This window comes from Mustela nivalis (genome assembly GCF_964662115.1).
Source record: "Mustela nivalis genome assembly, chromosome: 3".
Classification (NCBI taxonomy): Eukaryota; Metazoa; Chordata; class Mammalia; order Carnivora; family Mustelidae; genus Mustela; species Mustela nivalis.
In genome coordinates this window covers 84860608-84884723 of record NC_139022.1, presented here as the reverse complement: position 1 = coordinate 84884723, position 24116 = coordinate 84860608, and the positions used below count along the sequence as shown (strand labels likewise).

At 41.0% G+C, this 24116-nt stretch overlaps 1 protein-coding gene across 1 annotated transcript; it reads left to right on the top strand.

Annotated features, from left to right (window-relative positions):
* Positions 1-11335: 11335 nt before the first annotated feature.
* On the top strand, positions 11336-20903 carry CCNB1 (cyclin B1). Its single transcript, XM_082722975.1, has 9 exons — positions 11336-11551; positions 12174-12344; positions 12446-12598; positions 15021-15203; positions 16462-16620; positions 17009-17245; positions 17504-17644; positions 18200-18310; positions 19632-20903. The coding sequence occupies exons 1-9, from the start codon at positions 11531-11533 to the stop codon at positions 19737-19739; spliced, it is 1284 nt and encodes a 427-aa protein (XP_082579101.1). The 5' UTR covers positions 11336-11530; the 3' UTR covers positions 19740-20903.
* Positions 20904-24116: the final 3213 nt, after the last annotated feature.

Sequence of the window (24116 nt, the reverse complement as noted above, 5' to 3'; positions counted from 1 at the left end):
GCATAAAGATTACTAAAAAATATTTAATAAACTTTAAATAACATTTAATAAATTAGGGTTTGTAACTAAAGATTTCACAATGATTGGAATATTTAGTTGTGAAATACTTCACCTTGGGGCATAGCTTATTCCCAGAGCAGTGACTGAAAACAATACAAAAACCACCACCACCAGGTCAAAAACAAAACGTTCCCTTGGGGCGCCTGGGTGGCTCAACTGGTTAAGCATCTATCTTCCTTCGCTCAGGTCATGATCCCAGGGTCCTGGGAGGGAGACCCGGCACTGAGCTCCCTGCTCAGTGGGGAGTCTGTTTCTCCCTTTTCCTCTGCCTGCTTGTGTGCTTGCCTGCTCTCTCTCAAATAAATTAAACCTTTAAAAGACAACAAAAGAAAACCCAGTTCCCCTGCTAGACCACTGTGACTAATCTCTACAAAAAGAGCCTCAATGCTAAGTGTTTTTACACAAGAGCTAGTTCAAGAAAAATTTAAATACCTATAGCCACATTCTAAATATAACAAAAACAATTTTTCGGGTCGCCTGAGTGACTCAGTCAGTAAAGCCTCTGCCTTTGCCTCAGGTCATGATGCCGAGGTCCTCAAATCAAGCCTTGAATTGGGCTCCCTCTCAGTGGAGAGGCTGCTTCTCCCGCTGCCTGCAGCTCCTCCTGCTTGTGCTCTCTCTCTCTCACTCTTGCTCTATCCCAAATAAATTAAAAGAAAAAAATTTTTTTCACTACCTTCTCATGTACCAATTCTTTAACACTCTTACCTCTGTAAACAAATTCGCATGTTCCCAACATCCATCCACATACAGTATGACGGTGTGCGTAGAAGCAGAGAGAGTATGAAGTCTTGCTCTCTCAATTCAGCATTCTGGTTTGGGGTTTTCGTTTGTTTTTCTGTAAAAACTGAAAGATTCTTAAAGTTCAAAGAAAGGAAAACAGAAAATAGAGATAAGTATCCTCCCTTGCTTGAGACCCAAAATCAACCATGCCTGAAGCTAGGTACTGCCTGGACGTTCCACTTTAGAGAGCCAATAATTTTCCTTTGTGATTTAAGTCAGTTGGCCGTTGGGTTCTTATCACCTGCAACAAAAAGTCTTTATAACAGTATTCTGATGCAAATGAACTCTTGGTCTTTTAAACCCAAGTCCCTCTGTTTCCCCCCACCTCCCTGAGAGATGAAAAGGGAAGAAAAGAGGCTGATGAGAGAAAGAAATTTTATCTAATACAATCATATTGTAATACTTTATCTTCATATCTGCAAGAATGTGTACCTTAACAACAGGTATCCCTAGAATCTAGTACAGTGTACAAAACGTAGTAAAACTAAAAATCTATTTATTGGTTGAGCAATCTTGATTTACTCATATTTTGGATAAAAAAAAGATTTAAAGATTCTTTTAAAATCTTTGTACTCTTGGCGCGCCTGGGTGGCTCAGGGGGTTAAAGCCTCTGCCTTCAGCTCGGGTCATGGTCCCCGGGTCCTGGGATCGCCCCCATTAGGCTCTCTGCTCAGCAGGAAGCCTGCTTCCTCTTTTCTCTGCCTGCTTCTCTGCCTGCCTGTGATCTCTGTCAAATAAATAAATAAAATCTTAAAAAAAAAAATCTTTGGACTCTGTCTCTCTGTCAAAAAAAGGGCAGGGGCGCCTGGGTGGCTCAGTTGGTTAAGCGTCTGCTTTCGGCTCAGGTCATGATTCCAGGGTCCTGGGATCGAGCCTCGAATCAGCTCCCTTGGTGAGGAGTCTGCTTCTCCCTCTGCCCCTCCCACACTCTCTCTCTCTCTCTCTCTCTGTCAAATTAAAAAAATAAAATCTTAAAAAAAATCTTTGTACTCTGGCGGCCCCTGGGGTATCTCAGTTAAGTGTCCCATTCCTGGTTTCAACGCAGGTGTACTCAGCAGAGAGTCTGCTTCCCCTCTCTCTCTTCACCTACTCATGCATTCTCTCTCAAATAAATAAATATTTTTTTAAAATAATAAAACTTTAAAAAAGGCTTTGTAGGAGCACCTGGATGGCTCAGTCAAATGTCTGCCTTCAGCTCAGCTCACGGGTGCTAGAATCAAGCCCCATATCGGCTCCCTGCTCTGCCGAGAGTCTGCTTCTCCCTCTTCCTCTGCCTCTCCACCTGCTTGTGCTTTCTCTCTCTCTCTAATAAATAAACAGAATCTTAAAAAAAAAAAAAAAACTAACTAACAACTTTGTACTCTTATATGTGCACAGAATATTTTTAAAGGATACCCAAGAACCTTTTAATACATTTTCCTCTGTGGAGGAGTACTTCCTGTATTGTATAACCTCTCTAACTGTTGTTACATATAGCATCCAAAACCTTAGGGGAAAAAAAAGCCATCCTACTCTCAACAATTCAAGGGACAGTGGTAAATGTTAAAGTATCCATTAGGGCATCTGGCTGTCTCAGTCAGTGGAGTGTGGGACTCTTCATCTCAGGCTGGTGAGTTCAAACCCTATGCTGGATGTGGAGCCTACTTAAACACAAAGAAAAAGAGGTGTATACCCTAGCTCTACCACTGGAACTGTGTCCCACTGAAGAAGTTACTTCATGATGTTTCCATGTATCCTCAGTGTCCTTTTTCACTATTTCCAGCTCCATCTTAATGTGAATATCTCACATTTTCAGTCAACCAACCACTCGCTGTCTTTAACTTAATCTTTCAGTTAGAAATGTGCATGCTTTTATTTATTCACTTATTTTAAAGGCTAAAGAAGTTTATTGAATACACCCCAAGGAAGCAGCGGGCAGGGCAACAGAGGAGAGGCTTTCTGCTATACATGTTTGGGTTTTTTTCCCCTAAAATTATCATATATATATATATATATATGCAGAGAGCCCACCTGCTGCAGGGCTCGATTCTAGGATGCTGGGATCATCACCTGAGCTGAAGGCAGATGCTTAACGACTGAACCACCTTGTTACCCCTAAAATTATAATATTTAGAAATTGAGGGCACTTGGGGGGCTCAATCTATTAAGCGTCTGCCTTCCACTCAGGTCATGATCTCAGGGTCCTGGGATCAAGACCCACGTTGGGTTCCCTGCTCATCAGGAAATCTGCTTCTCCCTCTGCTCCTCCTCCCTACCCCATCAAATAATTAATTAATCTGTTAAAAAATGAAATTTCAGGGCGCCTGGGTGGCTCAGTGGGTTAAGCCACTGCCTTTGGCTCGGGTCATGATCTCAGGGTCCTGGGATCGAGTCCCACATCGGGCTCTCTGCTCAGCGGGGAGCCTGCTTCCTTCTCTCTCTGCCTGCCTCTCTGCCTACTTGTAATCTCTCTCTGTCAAATAAATAAATAAAAATCTTTAAAAAAAATGAAATTTCAGGCACCTGGGTGGCACAATGGTTAAGCATCTGCCTTTGGCTTGGGTCAGGATCCTGGAGTCCTGGGATTAGGGCCCCACGTCCGGTTTCCTGCTCAGCGGAGAGCCTGCTTCTCCCTTTCCCACTCTCCGTGCTTGTGTTCCTTCTTTTGATGTCTCTCTATCAAATAAATAAATAAATAACCTGAAAATAATAATAATAATGAAAGAAAATAAAATTTCAAATACACACAAAATGGAAAGAACAGTATAATCATCCCCTATATTTTCTGCTCATTACCTAGATCTAACCATAATTAAAGCAAATATGGAAAATTTTAGCTACATTTGTGTATATATATAAACGTCCTAGAGTAAGCTTACATTTATAATCATATTATGATATTAAATTTATTACTATTTATTATATTTATTATACATGGGTTAATTAACAAGAATTCATTACTATAAGTTTTGTCTAGTCAAGTTTCAAACTTTCCCAATCATTCCAAAATTCATCCCCAAATTTCTCTTTTATACTATTTTGTCCCAATTAAGATTTAATCAATTTTGTATGTTCTGTTGTGCATGGTTTTAAAAAGTCAAATTGTTCTGGGGCGCCTGGGTGGCTCAGTGGATTAAGCCGCTGCCTTCAGCTCAGGTCATGATCCCAGAATCCTGGGATCCAGTCCCGCATCGGGCTCTCTGCTCAGCAGGGAGCCTGCTTCCCTCTCTCTCTCTCTCTCTCTACCTGCCTCTCCATCTACTTGTGATCTCTCTCTGTCAAATACATAAATAAAATCTTTAAAAAAAAAAAAGTCAGGGACACCTGGGTGGCTCAGTTGGTTAAGCAGCTGCCTTCGGCTCCGGTCATGATCCCAGCATCCTTAGGATCAAGTCCCACATCGGGCTCCTTGCTCCACAGGGAGCCTGCTTCTCCCTCTGCCTCTGCCTTCCACTCTGTCTGCCTGTGCTCGCTCTCACACTTTCTCTCTCTGACAAATAAATAAATACAATCTTTAAAAAAAAAAAAAAGTCAAATTGTTCTTTAAAATTTAAAACAAAATCAACACACTCTTGTTCCCCATTCTTGCTCTCTAAAAGAAACCATTTTCTATTCTTAACTGTGCAATTTTTCATTTACAGTCATAATTTCGATAATGTCCTTATAATACTATTTTGGGGAAAAACAGTTTTGTTTTTTAAAGATTTATTTAAGAGAGAGAGCACAAGGGTCCAGTCAGGGCAGAGTAGGAGCAGAGGGAGAAGCTGTGGGTCTATCTCAGGACACTGAGATCAGGACCTGATCAGAAGTCAGCTGGTTGACCATCCAAGTTCCCCTGAGATACAGTTTTAAAAATTGCCCACTAGCTCTTTGCAATGGAAGATGCGGGTTTAATACCACCACAGGAAAACATGCAACATGCACACACCTACACATCCCTCTCTCTTCCCTACCTGCCCAATATAGCTGAATCATAATTTCTGATTAAATCAATATTCAGTGTTCCCATTATTATGACTATGATTTACTGCAGAGCCCTATGTACCATATTATGATTACATTTCCATCTTTTCTTTTAACAACTTCTAGCTTGCTCCAGATTTAATGTTACCTTGTTCATATTCCATTTGCTTAGTTTTTTCTGTACCCATCACTAATTTATCTCCTATTTTATCAGAACTGTAAATCTCTGCTTAGTATGTTCAAATACATCAGGTGATTTTTTTTTTTTTTTTTTTTGCCTGGAGTTGTCCCAGTTAGAGCTCAGTATTCTTGCTCTCCACCATGCCCTGATTGATCTCTAGGCCTAATGGAATTTTTTTTAAGATTTTATTTATTTATTTGACAGAGAGAGAGATCACAAGTAGGCAGAGGCAGGCAGAGAGAGAAGGGGAAGCAGGCTCCCCGCTGAGCAGAGAGCCCAATGCGGGGCTCGATCCCAGGACCCTGAGAGCATGACCTGAGCCGAAGGCAGCGTCTTAACGCACTGAGCCACCCAGGCACCCCTAATGGAATATTTTATTTACTTATTTTTTGAGAAAGAGAGCACATGTGCACACGCAAGCGGGGGCAGGAGCAGAGGTAGTGGAAGAGAGGTTCCCAAGCAGACTCCACACTGAGCTTGGAGCCTGATGCGGGGCTCCATCCCGCAACCCCCAGATCAAGACCTGAGTCAAAATCAAAAGTCCAATGCTTAAGTGAGGGAGCCATCTAGGCACCCTGAGGCCTACTGTAAAGAGCCAGCCTGGGATCCTATAAGTCTTGGGAATTTCTTTTGCTTTTCTGCTGTGTTGGAACTACTGTATTTTAGATTCCACATCGAACTCTTTTTATTTTCATCCTTGTTTTGGAAGACACACCAATAATTTTTTAAGAAAGGTACACAAGAGATGATTTTTAAGATGTTATAAATCTGAAAATGCCTTTATTCTATGTGATGGTTGTTTGATGGTTTGGCTGGGTACAGAATTATAAATTGAAAATCATCTTCCCTAGAATCTTCTAGCTTTCAACATTGCTATTGAAAATCTAATTCCAGGGCACCTGGGTGGCTCAGTGGGTTAAGCCTCTGCCTTTGGCTCAGGTCATGATCTCAGGGTCTTGGGATCCAGCCCCACTTGGGCTCTCTGCTCAGCAGGGAGCCTGCTTCTCCCCCTCTCCCTCTGCCTGCTGTTCTGCCTACTTGTGATCTCTCTCTCTCTCTCTCTCTCTCTGTCAAATAAATAAATAAAATCTTAAAAAAAAATCTAATTCCATTCTGATTTTGGATCCTTTGTATATGCTATCTGATTTTGTTTCCTTTTAGGTTCTTCCCTTCATTCTTAATGTTTTATGTCAGCATAGTGTGTCATAGGATCCGTTTTTTTTAAAGATTTTTACTTATTTATTTGAGAGATAGAGAGACCAAGATAACACAGAGGGAGAGTGAGGAGAAGCAGACTCCCCGCTGAGCAAGGAGCCAGATGAAGGATTTGATTCCATGACCCTGAGATCATTACCTAAGGTGAAGGCAGATGCTTAAATGACTGAGCCACCCAGGAGCCCCGCAATCCACCTTTTGTTCATTTATTTTGCAGAGTGCTCCGACATGAATGCATGAAACTCATGTTCTTTGGTTCTGGGCAGTTTTCCACTATTATATATTTGACAGTATCCTCTCTGAATTTTCTCTGGTCTATTTTTCTAGAACTATTAGTTGTGTGTTAGACCTTGTGGAATGATTTTTAATTTTCTAAGGTTTTCTGTAGTTTACCTCTTTGTCTTTTTATCTTTTTTAAATCTTTTTATCTTTTATCTTTTTTATCTTTTTATCTTTTTTTCTGACCTTTCCTTTAAAACCTATGGCATTTTTAGTTTTTGCTGTAATATTTTTAAATTCCCAGCTCTCTTTTATAAAGTTACTTGTGGATGCATTATTCTTATTTTTCTAATGATATGAGTGGTAAGTCATTTTCATTTTTAGCTTGTTCACTTAAAGTTTCTTTTTTGTTGTTTTGGTCTCTTTCTTTCCAGTTGGAGCATGTCTTCAAATGTCTGGTGCTCACTGGCTGGCTATTAATAGTTACAAATTAGACACTAAAATGTTGATTAGAAGTTCAGGTTCACAGGATGCCTGGGTGTCTCGATGGTTAAGCATCTGCCTTCAGCTCAGGTCTCAGGGTCCTGGGATCAATTCCCTCCACTCCTTGCTCAGTGGGAAGCCTGCTTCTTTCTCTGCTTGCTGCTCATCCTGCTTGTGCTCTCTCTCTCACAAATAAATACTAAAATCTTAAAAAATAAAAAATAAAAAAAAGAAGTAGAAGTTCAGAGTCAGTGTGCAAGTTGGTCAAGTAGTAAGCTTTGCCCTCCCGGTGATCAAACCATTTCTTTGGATACCCTAACCATCAGTATGTTTGAGACTTTTCTCTGGGGCTGGTCCATTTCCAGAGAAGCCTGCCCTTATCTTGTTTTGGAGGATATAAGTTCAGCTACCTGCATTTAGGGGACTGAGTGGAAGAAAGGAATTGAGGATTTACCGTTTGGTATCGAAGAATTTTATTTCCTCCTCTTTCAGCTTGCCTGGTGCCTGAATCCAGAGCTCCTTTAGTTCAGCATCCCTGAATATAAACTTCTAGTTTAATATATATATATATATATGGCTAGGACCGGAAAAAGCCTGCCCCCTCACTGCACCCAGATGAACAGGAGAGAAGCAACAAATTCTGTTTGCAACTCCACCTATACCATCAATTTTGTAGGCTCCTGTTTACTCCAATTCATGAAACGCTGGAGTCTAAAGCCGGAATCTTGGTTTTCCATTGCCAGCTTAGATTTCAACTTTCTTGAGCAGACAGCTCCTTCTATTACTACTTTTCAATTGGCTTTTCTGCTTCTAAAATGTCTTTAGTGTATCCTCACCTATCCTTGAGAGTTGTGCATTTTTTATTTATTTTTATTATTTTATTTTATTTTGAGAGTTGTGCATTTTTTTTAAATCCCTTTACTGTCTTTGGGAAGAAATAGACAATATTTATATTTAGTCGGTCCCAGTAAATCACTGATCCCTCAGTGAAACATCCATCACCTTCTCTTCTCTGAGACATCACTGTTTGATCTTCTGCCTCTCTGATCTTATTGCCCAATTTTCTTAACTGGCTTCTGCCATTTTGTTCAATCTTTAAATACAGAGGCCCCCAGGGCTTGCTCCTGGCATGTAGGCTTCTTTTCATTCCTTCTCTAGATGATCTCTTCCATGTCAGGATTTAAATACCATCTACAGCCATCTAGCTCACACCCTGAGCCTGTCTAGTGGACCTCTTCTCCTGCCTATCTTTAAACATTCCAAATACAGCAGAATTCTTAATCTCCTACCCATAACCTGCTACCCACTAAAAGCTGCTCATCTCTAAGTCTTTCTGTTTCAGTGACTCAGGCCCAAACCTGGGAGTTATCCTTGATTCCATTTTCTCTCACTCCCAAGTAGGCAAGCCATCAAGACCCAGCAAATCTACCTCCAAAATTTATCCAGAAGCCATCCCTTTCTATGTAGCGCTCCTAGCACCATCCAAGCCATCATCTTTCGCCTGGCCAGTTACAATAGCCTCTTATGGCTCCTCTTGCTGCTCTTCTCCTTCCTCCTCCTTCCCACCTATTCTCTCCACAGTAACTAAGGTAATCTTTTTGAAAGATGGATTATGCCACCTTGGCTTGAAACCCTCTAAAGCCTTCCAAGGTACTTACATAGCCCAGACTCAAACCCCTGGGTTTACAAGGACTTGTATAAATTTATTCTTTCCAATTTCTTCAATCTCACTTCTACTCTGTCCCCTATACTCTAGCCATACTGGCTTTTCTGAACATGACAAACTCATTCCTATCACTGGGTTTTCACAGGCTATATCTTCTATCTATAATGTTCTCTTTCTTGTCATTTACGCCTCGGCTTAACCTAGGAGTTAACATCACCTTCTTAGATTATCTCTGAGCACCAAGTTACTCTACATCACTTCTTTTAATTCTCTGTCTAGCCCTGACTAGTATCTGGCCTCTTTCTTTCTTTCTTTCTCTCTCTTTTTTTTTTTAACTTCACTTACTTGTTTACTTGTTTCATTTCTCCTTTCTCCTACTGGAATATAAGGTTTGTGAAAGTGAAGATCTTCTCTGTTTCATTCAGAGCTGTATTCCTAGCACTTAGAACAGGGCCTGGCATGTAGTCAGCCCTATTAACTTGGCCAGAGGAGAGAACACTGAGTTCATTGACTTCACATTGAACAGTTCTCTGAGGAGAAAGTCACACAAGGTTTTGTTTTGCTTTGTTTTTTTAAATGTTTATTTATTTATCTGACAGAGAGAGAGAGAGAGAACACAAGCAGGGGGAGCAGCAGTGAGAGAGAGAAAAGCAGGCTCTCCACTGAGTGTGGAGCCTAACATGGAGCTAGATCCCAGGACCCTGGGGTCATGATGTGAGCCAAAGGCAGATGCTTAACCCACTGAGCCACCCAGGTGCCCCAATTTTTAAGTATCATAAAGAAAGGAGGTGATCCATGATACTTAGGCTAGTTAAACATCAAAACTAGTATACTGTGGGACGCCTGGGTGGCTTGGTGAGTTAGGCCTCTGCCTTCGGCTCAGGTCATGATCTCAGGGTACTGGGATCGAGTCCTGCATCGGGTTCTTTGCTCAGCAGGAAGGCTGCTTCTTCCTCTGCCTCTTCCTGCCACTCTGTCTGCCTGTGCTCTGCCTGTGCTCACTCTGAGAAATAAATAAAATCTTAAAAAAAAAAAAACTAGTATACTAAATAGAAATGAGTCTATAGGTATGTACATAGTTGGCAAGATTTCTCAAATTTGGCACCTCCAGAATATTGATATTTTGGGCTGGTTAATTATTGGCATGTACTTGGGAGGGTGGGAGCTATCCTGTGCATTGTAGGAGAAGCTGAGGGAAGTATTCCAGATTAAAGGACGGGACGCCTGGGTGGCTCAGTTGGTTAAGCAGCTGCCTTCGGCTCAGGTCATGATCCCAGCGTCCTGGGATCGAGTCCCGCATCGGGCTCCTTGCTTGGCAGGGAGCCTGCTTCTCCCTCTGCCTCTGCTTGCCATTCTGTCTGCCTGTGCTTGCTCTCTCGCCCTCTCTCTCTCTGATAAATAAATAAAAATTCTTTAAAAAAATAAAAATAAAAAAAAAAAAAAGGAAGCTAAATGTAACATCTTGCCCTAGACTGCATCCCGTCCTGGAGTAGGGAAAATACTATAAGGGACCTTACTAGATCAATTGACAAAACTGAAAGATAAACTAGACTGCATGAAATATTTAATAATATGAAGTTAAGAAGTTAATAACTATTATGGTTATGTAGGAGAATATACTTTTTCCTTAGGAAATACACACCAAAGAAGGGATCAAGGGCCATAAATATATATAATTTACCCTCCCATGTTTAGGAAGAAAATTTTTATGTACAGTTAGACATAGATCTACATACAGAAGGAGAGAAGTAAATGATAAAGCAAATGAGGTAATATGTTAAGTATACTTGAATCTGGGCAAAAGGTATACATGTGTTCCTTGTAATATTTTTTGCAACTTCCCTAAATTTGAAATCCTTTTTTTTTTTTTCTTAAGATTTTATTTATTTGACAGACAGAACACAAGTAGACAGAGAGGCAGGCAGGGGGAGAGGGAGAAACAGGTTCTCCACTGAGCAGGGAGCCCAACATGGGGCTGGATCCCAGGAGGCTGGGATCAAGCTGAAGGCAGCTGCTTAACTGACTGAGTCACCCAGGCGCCCCGAAATTATTTTCAAATACAAAGCTAAAACAAAAGATTGGCTTTGGGAAGAAATTCGATTAAAGCAATCTGGCAGATTAAGAAATTGAAATTTTTTTTTTTATGATTTTATTTAACAGAGATCACAAATAGGCAAGAGAGGCAGCAGAGAGAGAGAGGGAAGCAGGCTCCCTGCTGAGCAGAGAGCCCGATATGGGACTCGATCCCAGGACGCTGGGACCAAGATCTGAGCCGAAGGCAAAGGCTTTAACCCACTTAGCCACCCAGGCGCCCTGAAATTGACAATATTCTTAAGAGACAGTGTTGTGAAAACATCAGGGATCCAAAAATAACCGAAGTTTATTTCCCATTTACTAATTTGTAGCTCTGGGAAAGTCACTCTAAACCTCTCTCAGCTTCAGGTCCTTCACCTAGAGGGCTGCTGGATAATGACATGGAAATGTACCACACGCCGCCGCAAAAAGGAAAGTGTGTAACAGTAAGTGGGACTAGAGCCGGAACTGCTTCTCCGGTCTCAAAATCAGGCTGCTTCACTGTCACTCATGGTAGGGACACCAGCCGTCCTCCAGGTTAGCTCCCCCGGCGCCCAAGCTCTCCCTTCCAGGTGGGCGGCGCACCTCCAGCTCTCCTCCCCAGGTGGCAGCGCAGCTGCCCAGGAGCGAAGGCCTGGCCCCGCCCGCTCTCGAACGTCTCCGCGGGGTCGCCCGGGAAACGCATTCTCGGAGGAACGGGCAGCCGCCAATGGGAAGGGAGCGAGTGCCACGAACAGACCAATAAGGAGGGAGCAGTGCGGGGTTTAAACCTGCGGCCGGGCCCGGCTCCTCCCGGCGTGCTGCGGAGGAACGGCTGTTGAGCTGCGCGGGGTTCAGGTCCCCGGCTGGTTGGTGACTCCCGAGCTCTGCTTCTCCCCACTGAGCTGCTGCCTGGTGAAGAAGAAGCCATGGCGCTCCGGGTCACCAGGGTGAGCTGCTGCGGACGGCGCTGCGTGGCTTCTCGTCCTCTGTCCTCTACCGGAGCCCTCCCTCCCGCCCCCCCCCCCAACACTCCCCGAGTGGACTAGGGCATCGGTTTGGGAAGGAGGATGGGGGATCGGTGGGCCCCTGGCACGGTGGGGGCCTTTGGGGGTCCGAGGGAGAGAGGGAGAGAACGGGGCTGTTCTGGGATAGATGTTCGGCGCGAGGAGGGAGGGTGGTGGAGGGTCGACGGGAAACCTCTTTTAAAACATGGTAGAGGGCCCCTGAGTGAGCTCCCAGCAGCCGCGGAGCCCCCTTCCCGGAGAGAAGGTGCCTGCGGTTGGAGGCTTTTCCGATTTCCTTTCAAATGTAAATTAAAATATTTCAGAGTCGCCGGGGACTACACAGGCAGCCCCTCAATAGGGGAGTGAGGAGGTTCTGGGAAGAAATAAATGGGCTTGTCACAGCCGAAGCGTAGATCCTGGAACCCCAGTGTCCCTTGGGAACCCATTTGTTGCAGCCAGCGTTTATTCTGAGAAGCCTCTCTCTTGCCCCGCCCCACTTTCCCTGACCCTTGACTTAACTCTAACGTGGGCGGGCCGGCTCTCAAAGCGGTCTTGGTTCTTTCAGAACGCAAAAGTTAATGTGGAAAATAAGGCGAAGATCAGCATGGCTGGCGCAAAGCGCGTGCCTCTGGCCACGACTGCGGCCTCCAAGCCCGGGCTGAGGCCGAGAACAGCCCTCGGAGACATTGGTAACAAAGTCAGCGAACAACCACAGGCCAAACTGCCTCTGAAAAAGGTAACTATCTTCCTGAGCCGACTTCTCTCTCCCTAAGAGACCGCCCTACAACAAGGACCTGTGGTGGAGAAACATTTCATTTCCCGTCCTTTCATCCACAGGAAGCAAAAACTTTGGTTCCTGGAAAAGTTATTGCTAAAAAATTACCTAAACCTCTGGAGAAGGCACCCGAGCCTGTGCCAGAACCCGAGCCAGAACCTGAGCCAGAACCTGAGCCCGTTAAAGAAGAAAAACTTTCGCCTGAGCCTATTTTGGTAAACTTACTTTGCCTTTCTCCATCCGGTCTGTTGGGTGTCTCTTTCCCCTCGTTTAATAACCCATGGGATAATAGCATTCGAACAAATAGTGATACTAGTAATGTTTATAGAGTATTTGGCAGGAGGTGGTCTCCGCTCTGCACTTGAAGGGCTTTTAAGTGGCATATTCTTCACATGGACTCTCTCACTTGTATTAATACCTCTACCCTTTAGATAAGGCTTAGAGAAGTGTTAAGTAATTTTTCTAGAGTCGCCCATCTCATCAGTGGCATCTGTGGATGTAAACCCAGGCCATATGGCTGCAGAATCTAGGCTCTTCAGCATTTTGTTACACTGCCCTTTACCCCCTGTGAATGGTATTAAGTGAGAGCTGCACGGACTGAAGATTTTGCAGTCTTTGGTACATGCCATCAGACCAAAATTCCTTGACTGACACAGATTATCTTGAATCCTTTTACTCCCTAATGTGGCCACTGAGTAATTAATAACCCTGTAACAGTGGAATAGATAAAGGTGTAACAGGGAAAGAAAATGTAGCTTTTCAGAGAGTAGATGAGTTTAACAGCCTCAAAACTAAAACTTAAGAACTTATTAAATATCAATTACATTAGTGTATCCACTCCTGTGAAGGAGAAACAGGGCACTAAAAGGGGCTCCTTTGCTGAAATTACAATGAGCTCATTTGATGAAGCTCTAATTTTTAAAATGTAGTTAAGGGGGTGCCTGGGTGGCTCTGTCCATTAAGCATCTGCCTTCAGCTCAAGTCCTGATCCCAGGATCCTGGGATGGAGCCCCTTGTCAGGCTCCCTGCTCAGGGAGGAGCCTGCTTCCTCTCCCTCTGTTGTTCCCCTGCTGCTTGTGCTCTCTCACTCTAGCTCTCTCTCAAACAAACAAACAAATAAATAAAATCATTTTTTTTTTTAAAGATTTTATTTACTCATTTGACAGAGAGAGATGACAAGCAGGCAGAGAGGCAGGCAGAGAGAGAGGAGGAAGCAAGCTCCCTGCTGAGCAGAGAGCCTGATGCGGGGCTTGATCCCAGGACACTGGGATCATGACCTGAGCCGAAGGCAGCGGCTTAACCCACTGAGCCACCCAGGCCCCCCAAATAAATAAAATCTTAAAAGAAAAGTAAACTAAAACATAGTTAAGGAGTATCTCTACTTGGTAGATAGGTTGATGCCCACTTCACGAATCACTTAATAAAGGCAATTACATCTTTAAATTAGAAAACAAATAATAGTTAAAACCAGTTGAGAAAAATGATCTGTAAAATCTTTCAGTCCAATTCCTTATATCGAAGAGTAGGAGATTTTAGGCTATTGCTTTAGTATTGACATTCTGAACATAACATACAAAACCTGGAGCATGCAGTGTCTCTTAATTGGCCATACCGTCTACAAGAGAATTCCTTGAAAGTCCCATACTGATCCTTGACTTTGCTCTCCCACTTAATAAGAAAAGCCCTTCTCTTATTCTTTTAGTTACCTTTTCATCCTTCAAAGCAGCTCAACCATCAACTCCTGAAACTGCCTAACTTACCCTCACCCTTGTTCCTAGGATCAGTCTCATTTCATTTACTTCTGTCTCCTATATTCAAAGCCGTTTGAGGACACTATAAAGGCAGTGTCTATAAATAAATAAATAAAAATCTTAAAAAAAGGGCGGTGTCTAGCATAGAGCTTGACTAGAAAAAAATGCCAATAAATATTTGAACAAAAGGATAGCTAGAGTTTGAAAGAAATGGCTAATAATAATAACTAACTAGGGATGCCTGAGTGGTTAAGCGTCTGCCTTCAGCTCCGATCATGATTCGAGGGTGTTGGGATGGAGTTCCATATCCGGGCTCCTTGCTCAGTGGAGAGCCTGCTTCTCCCTCTGCCTTTGCCTATACTACCCCTGCTTGTGCTCTCTCTCTCTCTCTCTGACAAATAAATAAATAAAAACTTTTTAAAAAGTAATGAACTTTGTTAATCCTAAGTAGTCAGAACAGAACTTGTGTTTTCCTGGGCAGTGAGAAGCAGTCCATGTTTTGATATAAAGACTACAGACTGTCATTCATTTGGGTAGACTTCACATGATCCTGATCCTAATAAACAGATTGTTTACTCATTTCCTTTGGAGGAAAGTCTAGAATGTGATTTTGTTTGCTTTTTCTCTGTTTTACCTGTCGGTTTGGGTTCTGCTAACTTAAAACTCTCGGTCTGTTTTGGCTTTTTGCTTTTTTTTGGTATTAGTCATGTCCTAAGGAGAGATTGAATAAATTTGAAAAAAAGATACTTTTCCTTTAAGAAAATGAATTATGAATTATATGTCTATTTAACAGTTGGTCTCTTGAGTTAGTACCAATAATTGGGCCTTCATTTCCAGATTGTATGCTTCTCTTTGCTATTATTTCAAAAAGTCTTTCTGTTTCAAGGTTGATACTCCCTCTCCAAGCCCAATGGAAACATCTGGATGTGCCCCTGCAGAAGAATATCTGTGTCAGGCATTCTCTGATGTAATTCTTGCAGTGAATGATGTGGATGCCGAAGATGGAGCTGATCCAAACCTTTGTAGTGAATATGTGAAAGATATTTATGCTTATTTGAGACAACTTGAGGTCTGTATTGTTTTTAGAATCTTTTTTTTTTTTAACTGCATTTAGCTTGATTAAAGACGTTTTTTCCACTGAAAGTTTATAATAATTCAAGCAGGATGTGAACAGTATTTCTTAACAGTAGATTCCATTTCAAATTCTCCTTCATGGAGTAGCAAAAATCAAGTCACTGTGCTCGCTTCAGCAGTACATACACTAAAAAATCAAGTCACTAACCAAGCCAAGGACATCTGTATTTGCCATTTGAACAGGTAAAGTACAAAGTGACAGTGGATAATAACCGTAACTCTAACGAATGTCCATAGGTTGAATGATATATTTATGTCTATCACAGTTAGGAGTGGGCAAGTCCCAGGCTCAAGAGTTTGAGGATTAGAGGCAGGAGATGGATGGTAATGGAGAAAATGCTGAAAAATTATAACCAGCAGCAACACAAAGCATTTTGCGTCAATGTGGCTAATGTGCATGTGATACCAGGGAAATTGTTCTTTGTGTCCAAGAGGGTATACTCGAAGTTTTTGGTTTTCTTTCATTTCATATCACTTCTGAAACTTTCTATTAGTGGCATTAGTCCCCCACCTCAAGACAAGGTAGCGTTCTGTATACAAACAAGCTGTATACGACCAGATTTGCCCAGTCGTTTGTTAATAATGCGTTCTCTTTGGGCATCCATTTTCTAGAGGATTGTCCTATAGAAACATCCTTGCTAGGACCAGCCTTCCACTTTGGGTTTTTTCTCCCTTCTTTTTAATAAAATTATAACTTTGGCTGAGTGGGTTTAGCAGGTGCATGTGCTGGTCCTTGATGATTCATTATTTTTCCCTATGGTGTTTTGGGGGTTTAAATCCTAGAGTGGGAAAGTGGGTAGCACATAGGTTCCAGCTGATCTGGAAAGTAGCTGCTGCTGGTTTTCTCTGCTTCACACAGCTCAGGTTCTGGATTTAGAGTCATAAGTGAAAAGATGAGATGATGGCATGATATCTTTGTCTGGGATGAAATGGGTACAAAGTGTAGGCAAGTAGCAGTGATGGTAGGTTGAACATAGTGAAATCTGTACAAAATGAAAAACCTGTCAAACTGTCCTATTTAATGTTGGCTTTCTTCCTCAGTGACAGCTTTATGTAGTGACTGTATGAATAATTAAGTTGAAGACTGTTAGAGATTCTGAACTCTCCATTACTGTTCTGTGGTGACTAAGATTTGTGGACAGAAATGTCACATGGAGTCTTGCTTCTAAAGGATAATCAGCATTCTTTTGCAGGAAGAGCAAGCCATCAGACCAAAATACCTACTGGGTCGTGAAGTCACTGGAAACATGAGAGCTATCCTTATTGACTGGCTAGTACAGGTTCAGATGAAGTTCAGGTTACTTCAGGAGACCATGTACATGACTGTTTCCATTATTGATCGGTTCATGCAGGTGAGCATAATTCAGTAATTGAGGATTCTCCCTTTAGGGTCCTAGCAGAGTCATAAGAAACAGACTTTTTCAGGGGTGCCTGGTTGCCTTCGGCTCAGGTCATGATCTTAGGGTTCTGGGATCAAGCCTGGCATTGGGCTTCTTGCTTAGTGGGGAGTCTGCTTCTTCCTTTCCCTCTAACCCTCCCCCCATGCTCATGCTCTCTTTCTCTCTCTCAAATAAATAAAATTAAGAAGAAAAAAAAAGTATTTTTCAGCTAACATCTGTTTTGGGGTAGTGCATTCAGATTTTGCTGTGAGAGTGTTTTTCCCATGTTCCCTTCATAGCTCTCTTGTCTCCTTTTTCAAGTATGTATTAGTTGTTCATCCAGTTGGAATTCCCATTGCAGAATAATTGTGTGCCCAAGAAGATGCTGCAGCTGGTTGGTGTCACTGCCATGTTTATTGCAAGCAAATATGAAGAAATGTACCCTCCAGAAATTGGTGACTTTGCCTTTGTGACTGACAACACTTATACTAAGCACCAAATCAGACAGATGGAAATGAAGATTCTAAGATCTTTAAATTTTGGTCTGGGCCGCCCTCTACCCCTGCATTTCCTTCGGAGAGCATCTAAGATCGGAGAGGTACAGTTCTCTTTGGTAACCTTTAGTATGGTACATGATGAAATATTGCTAACCAAGTAGATCTAATTCAGCTGACTTATAAATCTGTATGAAGAAGATATAATGTTCTTTATTTCCAATTTTCATTAAGGCCTTCCATGGGGAGTTGCATTTGAGAGTTAACAGACAAACATTTGTGATTATAGTTACAGGCATACTGCTTATTGCCAGTACAGAATTCTCTAACGGAAGTTGAGAGACCTGTGGGTTTTGTTTCAGGTTGATGTTGAGCAACATACTTTGGCCAAATACCTGATGGAACTAACTATGTTGGACTACGATATGGTGCACTTTCCTCCTTCTCAGATTGCAGCAGGAGCTTTTTGCTTAGCACTGAAAATTCTTGATAACGGTGAATGGGTAAGCTCTGTCACAAAGACTTAGGTTACCCTGAGTTTTTTAATTATAAGTGATGTTTGTATGAATACTGGACTTTTTACATTAAAGGACTATCCTAATGGTTTCTAAAATTATAGCATCTACTGAGAGAATGATTAAAAGTGATATTTTGTTTGCCATGTGTTCATAAGATACTCCCACTTCATTACCTAATTTCATCTTTTGATATAAATGAAGACACTCCGGTGAAATGACATGCTAGAAAGTTCATTCATATTCATTGATTCACCAAATATTTCTCCTATGTGTCATATGCTACCCTATGCCCTAGGAGTAGAACTATGCATGAGAATATTGGTGTCAAAGGTGAGCACATGTGTATAATAGATTTAAGTATAGGATCCTAGAGAAGCATGAAAGAAGAGTGTTTGGGGAGGAAGGCATCTTAAATTTATCTTAAATTTGTTATAATCAGTCCTAAGGAATCTCTTCCTACTCTACTCTTGACTAAGATACAGAAATATTATGAAAACCATTATTGATGAGCATTTCTAACATTAGCTTTTGTTGCCATAGACACCAACTCTACAGCATTATCTATCATACACTGAAGAATCCCTTCTAAGTGTTATGCAACACCTAGCTAAGAATATAGTCATGGTGAATCGTGGACTTACAAAGCACATGGTAAGTCAGGGATACTGTAAGATGTTGAAGGGGATGTGGGAGGGTACAGAATGAAAATACTTAAGATTTCATGTCTGTAAATGCATGGCTTATTTTTCCTTTTTTATTTTGTGTGTGTGAGTGAGAGATGGGAGGTGGTGGTGGGTACAGAAGGAGAGAATTTTTTTTTTTTTTTAATTTAAATTCAGTTAATTTAGGGGTACCTGGGTGGCTAAGTGGGTTAAAGCCTCTGCCTTCAGCTCCAGTCATGATCCCAGGGTCCTGGGATAGAGCCCCATATCGGGCTCTCTGCTCTGCGGGGAGGCTGCTTTCCCCCAACTCTCTCTGCCTGCCTCTCTGCCTACTTGTGATCTCTGTCTGTTAAATAAATAAAATGTTTGGGGCACCTGGATGGCTCAGTTGTTGAGCGTCTGCCTTCCGCTCCGGTCATGATCCCAGAGTCCTGGGATCAAGCCCCATGTCAGGCTCCCTGCTCAGAAGGAAGCCTGCTTCTCCCTCTCCCACCCCCCACTGCTTGTGTTCCTTCTCTTGCTGTCTCTCTCTCTGTCAAGTAAATAAATAAAATCTTAAAAAATAAATAAATAAAAATAAAATCTTAAAAAAAATTTCAGTTAATTTATATATATTGTATTAGTTTCAGAGGTTGAATTCAGTGATGGATCAGTAGTATGTAACATCCAGGGCTCATTATGTCATGTGCCTTTCTTAATACCCATCACCTAGTTCCCCATTTCCCTACCCACCTCCCCTCCAGCAACCCCCAGTTTGTTTCCTAGAATTCAGAATCTCTTACAGTTTGTTTCCATCTCTGATTTCATCTTATTTTATGGGAGAGAGATAATCTTTTTTTTTTTAAGATTTTATTTATTTATTTGTCAGAGACAGAGGGAGAGAGAGCAAGCAAGCACAGGCAGACAAAGAGGCAGGCAGAGGCAGAGGCAGAGGGAGAAGCAGGCTCCCTGCCGAGCAAGGAGCCTGATGTGGGACTCGATCCCAGGAGCCTGATGTGGGACTCGATCCCAGGACCCTGGGATCATGACCTGAGCCGAATGCAGCTGGTTAACCAACTGAGCCACCCAGGCGTCCCGGGAGAGAAAGAATCTTCTTAACCAGGCTCCATTCCCAGTGTGTAGCCCAGTGCCGTACTTGGTCTCACAACCCTGAGATCATGACCTGAACCAAAACCAAGAGTTAGATGCTTAACCAGGCGCCTCAATGCATAGCATATTTTTAAGTATTTGATGTTTTGAGTTTCTGCATCACTGGATCTTACAATGTTTTCCTCTTTGACTTCATTAACTACTATGCTTTTCTCTTCCAGACCATCAAGAACAAGTATGCCACATCTAAGCACGCAAAGATCAGCACGCTGGCACAGCTAAATTCTGCACTAGTTCAAGATTTAGCCAAGGCTGTGGCAAAGGTGTAACCTGTAAACATGAGTTGGAGTACTATAATAACTGCAAATAAAATTGGCACCATGTGCCATCTGTACATACTATATGTTATCTTTACTGACTTTTAATAAAGTTTGTGGTCCTTTTTACTTATACCTTAACTCATTCAAATGTCGCTACTTTCCTACTTGAGGATAACCTAAAAGTTGTGTTAAAGGTATGGTGGGGAGTATAAAAAGTGCTTTCAGTTTATTGGGACCCAACCTACATATATAATTGTCATTTGTGTGGTTCTTGTTTTATGTATATGGCTTTTGCTTTCTTAATACGGATTACTTTGGTCATGAAGGCATTTAAAGCCCTTTGTAGGGCATATGTACAGCCCTATAAGCCCTGTCATCTTGGAGAATATGCAGCTTCTGTCGGCTTAAAAGCCTGCCACCTCACCTTTAGACACTCCCCTCCCTATTTTCTGTTTCTTCCGGTGGTTGCTGCCATAATTCCAAGAAGTTCTTATTTCTACCACTATTTCTTAAATTATCGACTTTTGTATCATTTTTTTCACCTGCAGAAATAAGAACTTTGTATTTTAAACATACTTTTTCATTGTTGATCAAATAAAAGTAGATCCTCAAAGCATAAAGTATCTTAAAAAGTTGATTTACTCCTTACCCCCCACTTCTACAGCTCAATTCTATCCATCTGAAGGTATCAACAGTTTGGGATAGATCCTTCGATGCCTCTTTTATAAACACAGACGCGCATATAAATTGTTATAGGGATTTCTAAGAAATGGAATCATGCTATATATAAGTAATTCCTTTTAACATGGATAGGCCTTACCTGTATTTGGGCATTACATTCCATAGTAAGGGTATACTACAGTATATTCATTCTGCTGTTGACCTTCACATTGTTTTTTGCTACTATAGACAAATGTCTTTGTTATCATTAAATAACATACTTTCCTTTCTGTACACTGTGTTCTCCAGAATATGTATGTACTAAATTTTGGCAGATACTTTTCTCAGTGTCCTCAGCAGTGTACAAAAGTGCTGGATTTCTCTGTGTCCTTGTCAGAACTGAAGGCAACAATTCTCTAGTTTCTGCAAACTTGGCAAAAAATAATCAATCTAGTGTGCTGTTGTAATTTATAATTTTGATGACTAGTTGAATAAATTTTTGTTGAGAACTTATCAGTATGCGAGGTTTTCCCATTTTATCATTATCTTTTGACTGTTTATGCTTTTTGTCATGCACACACTTTTAAGTTTTTGTATTATCAAATTTCCTTTTTTTTTTTCTGTAGTTGCTTTTGGATTCTCAGTCCTAAGGTCAACTCCATCTCAAAACTGAGCATCTTCTAAAATTCTAAAATTTACCCATTTATAATCCCTCACACTTTTTGTATATGGTATAAGGTAGGGCTCTGATAGGTGCCCTTTTATGTCATACCACATGATCAAAATTATCCTTGTCAACCTGAATTGAAACAATGCTCATCATTTCCTGATCTACTTATTTCTACTTGCTTTTTCATGTGATAAAATAAAAGTATTACGTTATCTGCTAAGATGAAGCTAGCACTATTTTTCAGATATTTGGGGGCAATTTCAAACCTAAGAACTTTATAAAGTTGGGTCCAGTTACAGAAAAGCTTTGAGGTTTTGAATAGACCTGTCTTCCCATTCAGAAGCATTTTTTTCTCCAAGGATTGTTGCATGCTCTCCAATTGACTTAGAATTTTAATTATATAATTGAAGCACTTTTCTTGTCAAGTTTATTGCTGGGTTTGTGGTTTTTTGTTGTATTGTGAATGGAACCTAATTCCCCATCTTTTTATTGCTAGTTTTTTCTTATCTAGCTGGCATCAGTATTCTTACTCATTTCTTTTTTAATTTTTTTTAATCAATTTGTTTTTAATGGAGTAGAAAACCTTAAATCTAAAACTTTTTTTTTCAATGTTTATGGTATTTATTGTATTAGAATCTCCAACATAATCATAATAGAGAAATCTGTCTTGTTTCTGGATTAGACATCTCAAGTGTTTTTTATCATTTAATATTCTTGTTGTTAGGCTTTAAGTAGTCTTCCTATTTTATGTATTTTTCTATTTCTGTTTTGAGTTGTTAATTGGCAGGGCTGTGGAAATTCATTTACTTTTTCAGTTTATTAGGATTATTAATATAGTATAATTTTCCACATTAGAGTATTATTCAAATCAAATGAATTCTTGCTCATGGTACATAGATTTAATGTGTTTCTTCTAGAAAATTTTGCACCTTACTTGGGAAACTGACCTAGTTTTTGTTGTTGGTATGGTTTTCTAGTTTTTCTTTTATTTTACTAGCTTTTGGGTGGATTATAGAGGTTTCCATTTTTATATCACATACTTTGAAAACCTTATTAATTCATTTGAAACTAGCTTAATTAGGGGGTACCATGGTGGCTCAGTCGGTCAAGCGTCTGCCATTCCGCTCAGGTCATGATCCCAGGGTCCTGTGATTGAGTTCTGCATCAGGCTCCCTGCTCAGTAGAGTGCCTGCTTCTCCCTCTACCCCTTCCCCAGCTTTTGATCTCTGTCTCACTCTCTTAAATAAATAAAATCTTTAAAAAATTTTAGGGGCGCCTGGGTGGCTCAGCGGGTTAAGCCTCTGCCTTCGGCTCAGGTCATGAACTCGGAGTCCTGGGATCGAGCCCTGCATCAGGCTCTCTGCTCAGCAGGGAGCCTGCTTCCTCCTCTCTGCCTGCCTCTCTGCCTGCTTGTGATCTCTCTCAAATAAATAAATAAAATCTTAAAAAAAAATCTTTAAAAAATTTTAAACTTTACAATCATTTGGCCTGGATCTGCTTAAATTGGTATGTTTTCATTGTCGTTTGGTGTTTTTTAGGAATTATCCCCCCTCTACTAAAAGGAAATAATCTCATCTAGATTTTTTTTTTTAATATTTTATTTATTTGTCAGAGAGAGGGTGAGGGAAAGCAAGTAAGCACAGGCAGACAGAATGGCAGGCAGAGGCAGAGGGAGAAGCAGGCTCCCTGCCGAGCAAGGAGCCCGATGTGGGACTCGATCCCAGGACGCCGGGATCATGACCTGAGCCGAAGGCAGCTGCTTAACCAACTGAGCCACCCAGGCGTCCCTCATCTAGATTTTTAAAGTCATAGTTGTGTAGTTATATTTTGTCTCTCAGTCCTGATATTGAATACTTTTATTTTCTACCCAGGCTTGTGTGGAGGGTTTTTTGTTTTTGTTTTTTTGTATTTTGAAAGAATCAGTTTTGATATTACATTCCTACCACCTTTATTTTATAGTTTTAGCTCAACATCTTTTTCTAGTTTAAGTTAAATGCTCAATGTATTTTGGTGATAAAATCATTTGACATTTTCTTTGAGATAGCTTGTTTCTGAAGACCTCCTTTTTATCTATTCCTGGTCATTATAATTTTTTTGTGGTCCTTGATATGGAGATTATTTAACTGCTTATTTTCTAAGTACTAGGTTTCTTTTCAAAGTTTTCATCAAACATCTTCATGTTGGTGATTTTTTAATTTTGTTGGAAATGGGGTCTTTAAAAAGCCTTTTTGAAACTTAATATTTTTTCTGTATATAAATATTTGAATGACTTCTATAAATAAGCAAGGATATAGAAAAGGATTTTTTTTCTGTTAGGTGACATAGTTCTAGGTACTTCTGTAGGTAAGTATTAAATTATAGGTGTAAAGAAAAAAAGTATGTGTGTCAGGAACACATACACGCGTGTGAATATATTTTTCTTTTTCAGAGCCATTTCAAAGTAATTTTAAATTTCAAGACAATGTCACCTTAAAATACTTCATCATGGGGGCGCCTGGGTGGCTCAGTGGGTTAAGACCTCTGCCTTCGGCAGGGGTCATGATCCCAGGGTCCTGGGATCAGCCCCGCACCGGGCTCTCTCTGCTCAGTGGGGAGCCTGCTTCCTTCTCTCTCTCTGCCTGCCTCTCTGCCTACTTGTGATCTTTGTCAAATAAATAACTAAAATCTTAAAAAAAAAATGTTTAAAAAAATAGTTCATCATGCATCGCCTAAGTATTCATTTTCCTAAATAACCATGATCTTTATCACATTAAGACAATTAACATGTAATGTGCTGTGCATATTCTAATTTCCTCAATTGTTTGGAAGATGTTTTACAAACTTTTTTCCAATCCAGGTTCCAATCAAAATTAATGTTTCCCTAAGCGATAATTGTCCTGCTTTTTGTTTTTCAAGGCATGGACATTAATTGTCCAGTCTATTGGTCTTCTATAACGTCAGGTCTACATTTCTATCGCTTCCCTTTCTTAGCCTGCCAGGCACATCCATTTTCCAAGGCTGCGAAGGTTAAGGGAGTGCCAAGATGGGTCCAAAAACCACTGTCCCGAAGATCCCCT

What these genes read in the sequence shown, in the direction of transcription:
- CCNB1 (XM_082722975.1), top strand. Translation starts at nt 11,531, where the DNA reads ATGGCGCTCCGGGTCACCAGG. An exon ending in TTTCGCCTGAGCCTATTTTG is followed by an intron (nt 12,599 to 15,020) that starts GTAAACTTACTT and finishes TTCTGTTTCAAG; the next exon opens with GTTGATACTCCCTCTCCAAG. An exon ending in TTATTGATCGGTTCATGCAG is followed by an intron (nt 16,621 to 17,008) that starts GTGAGCATAATT and finishes TTCCCATTGCAG; the next exon opens with AATAATTGTGTGCCCAAGAA.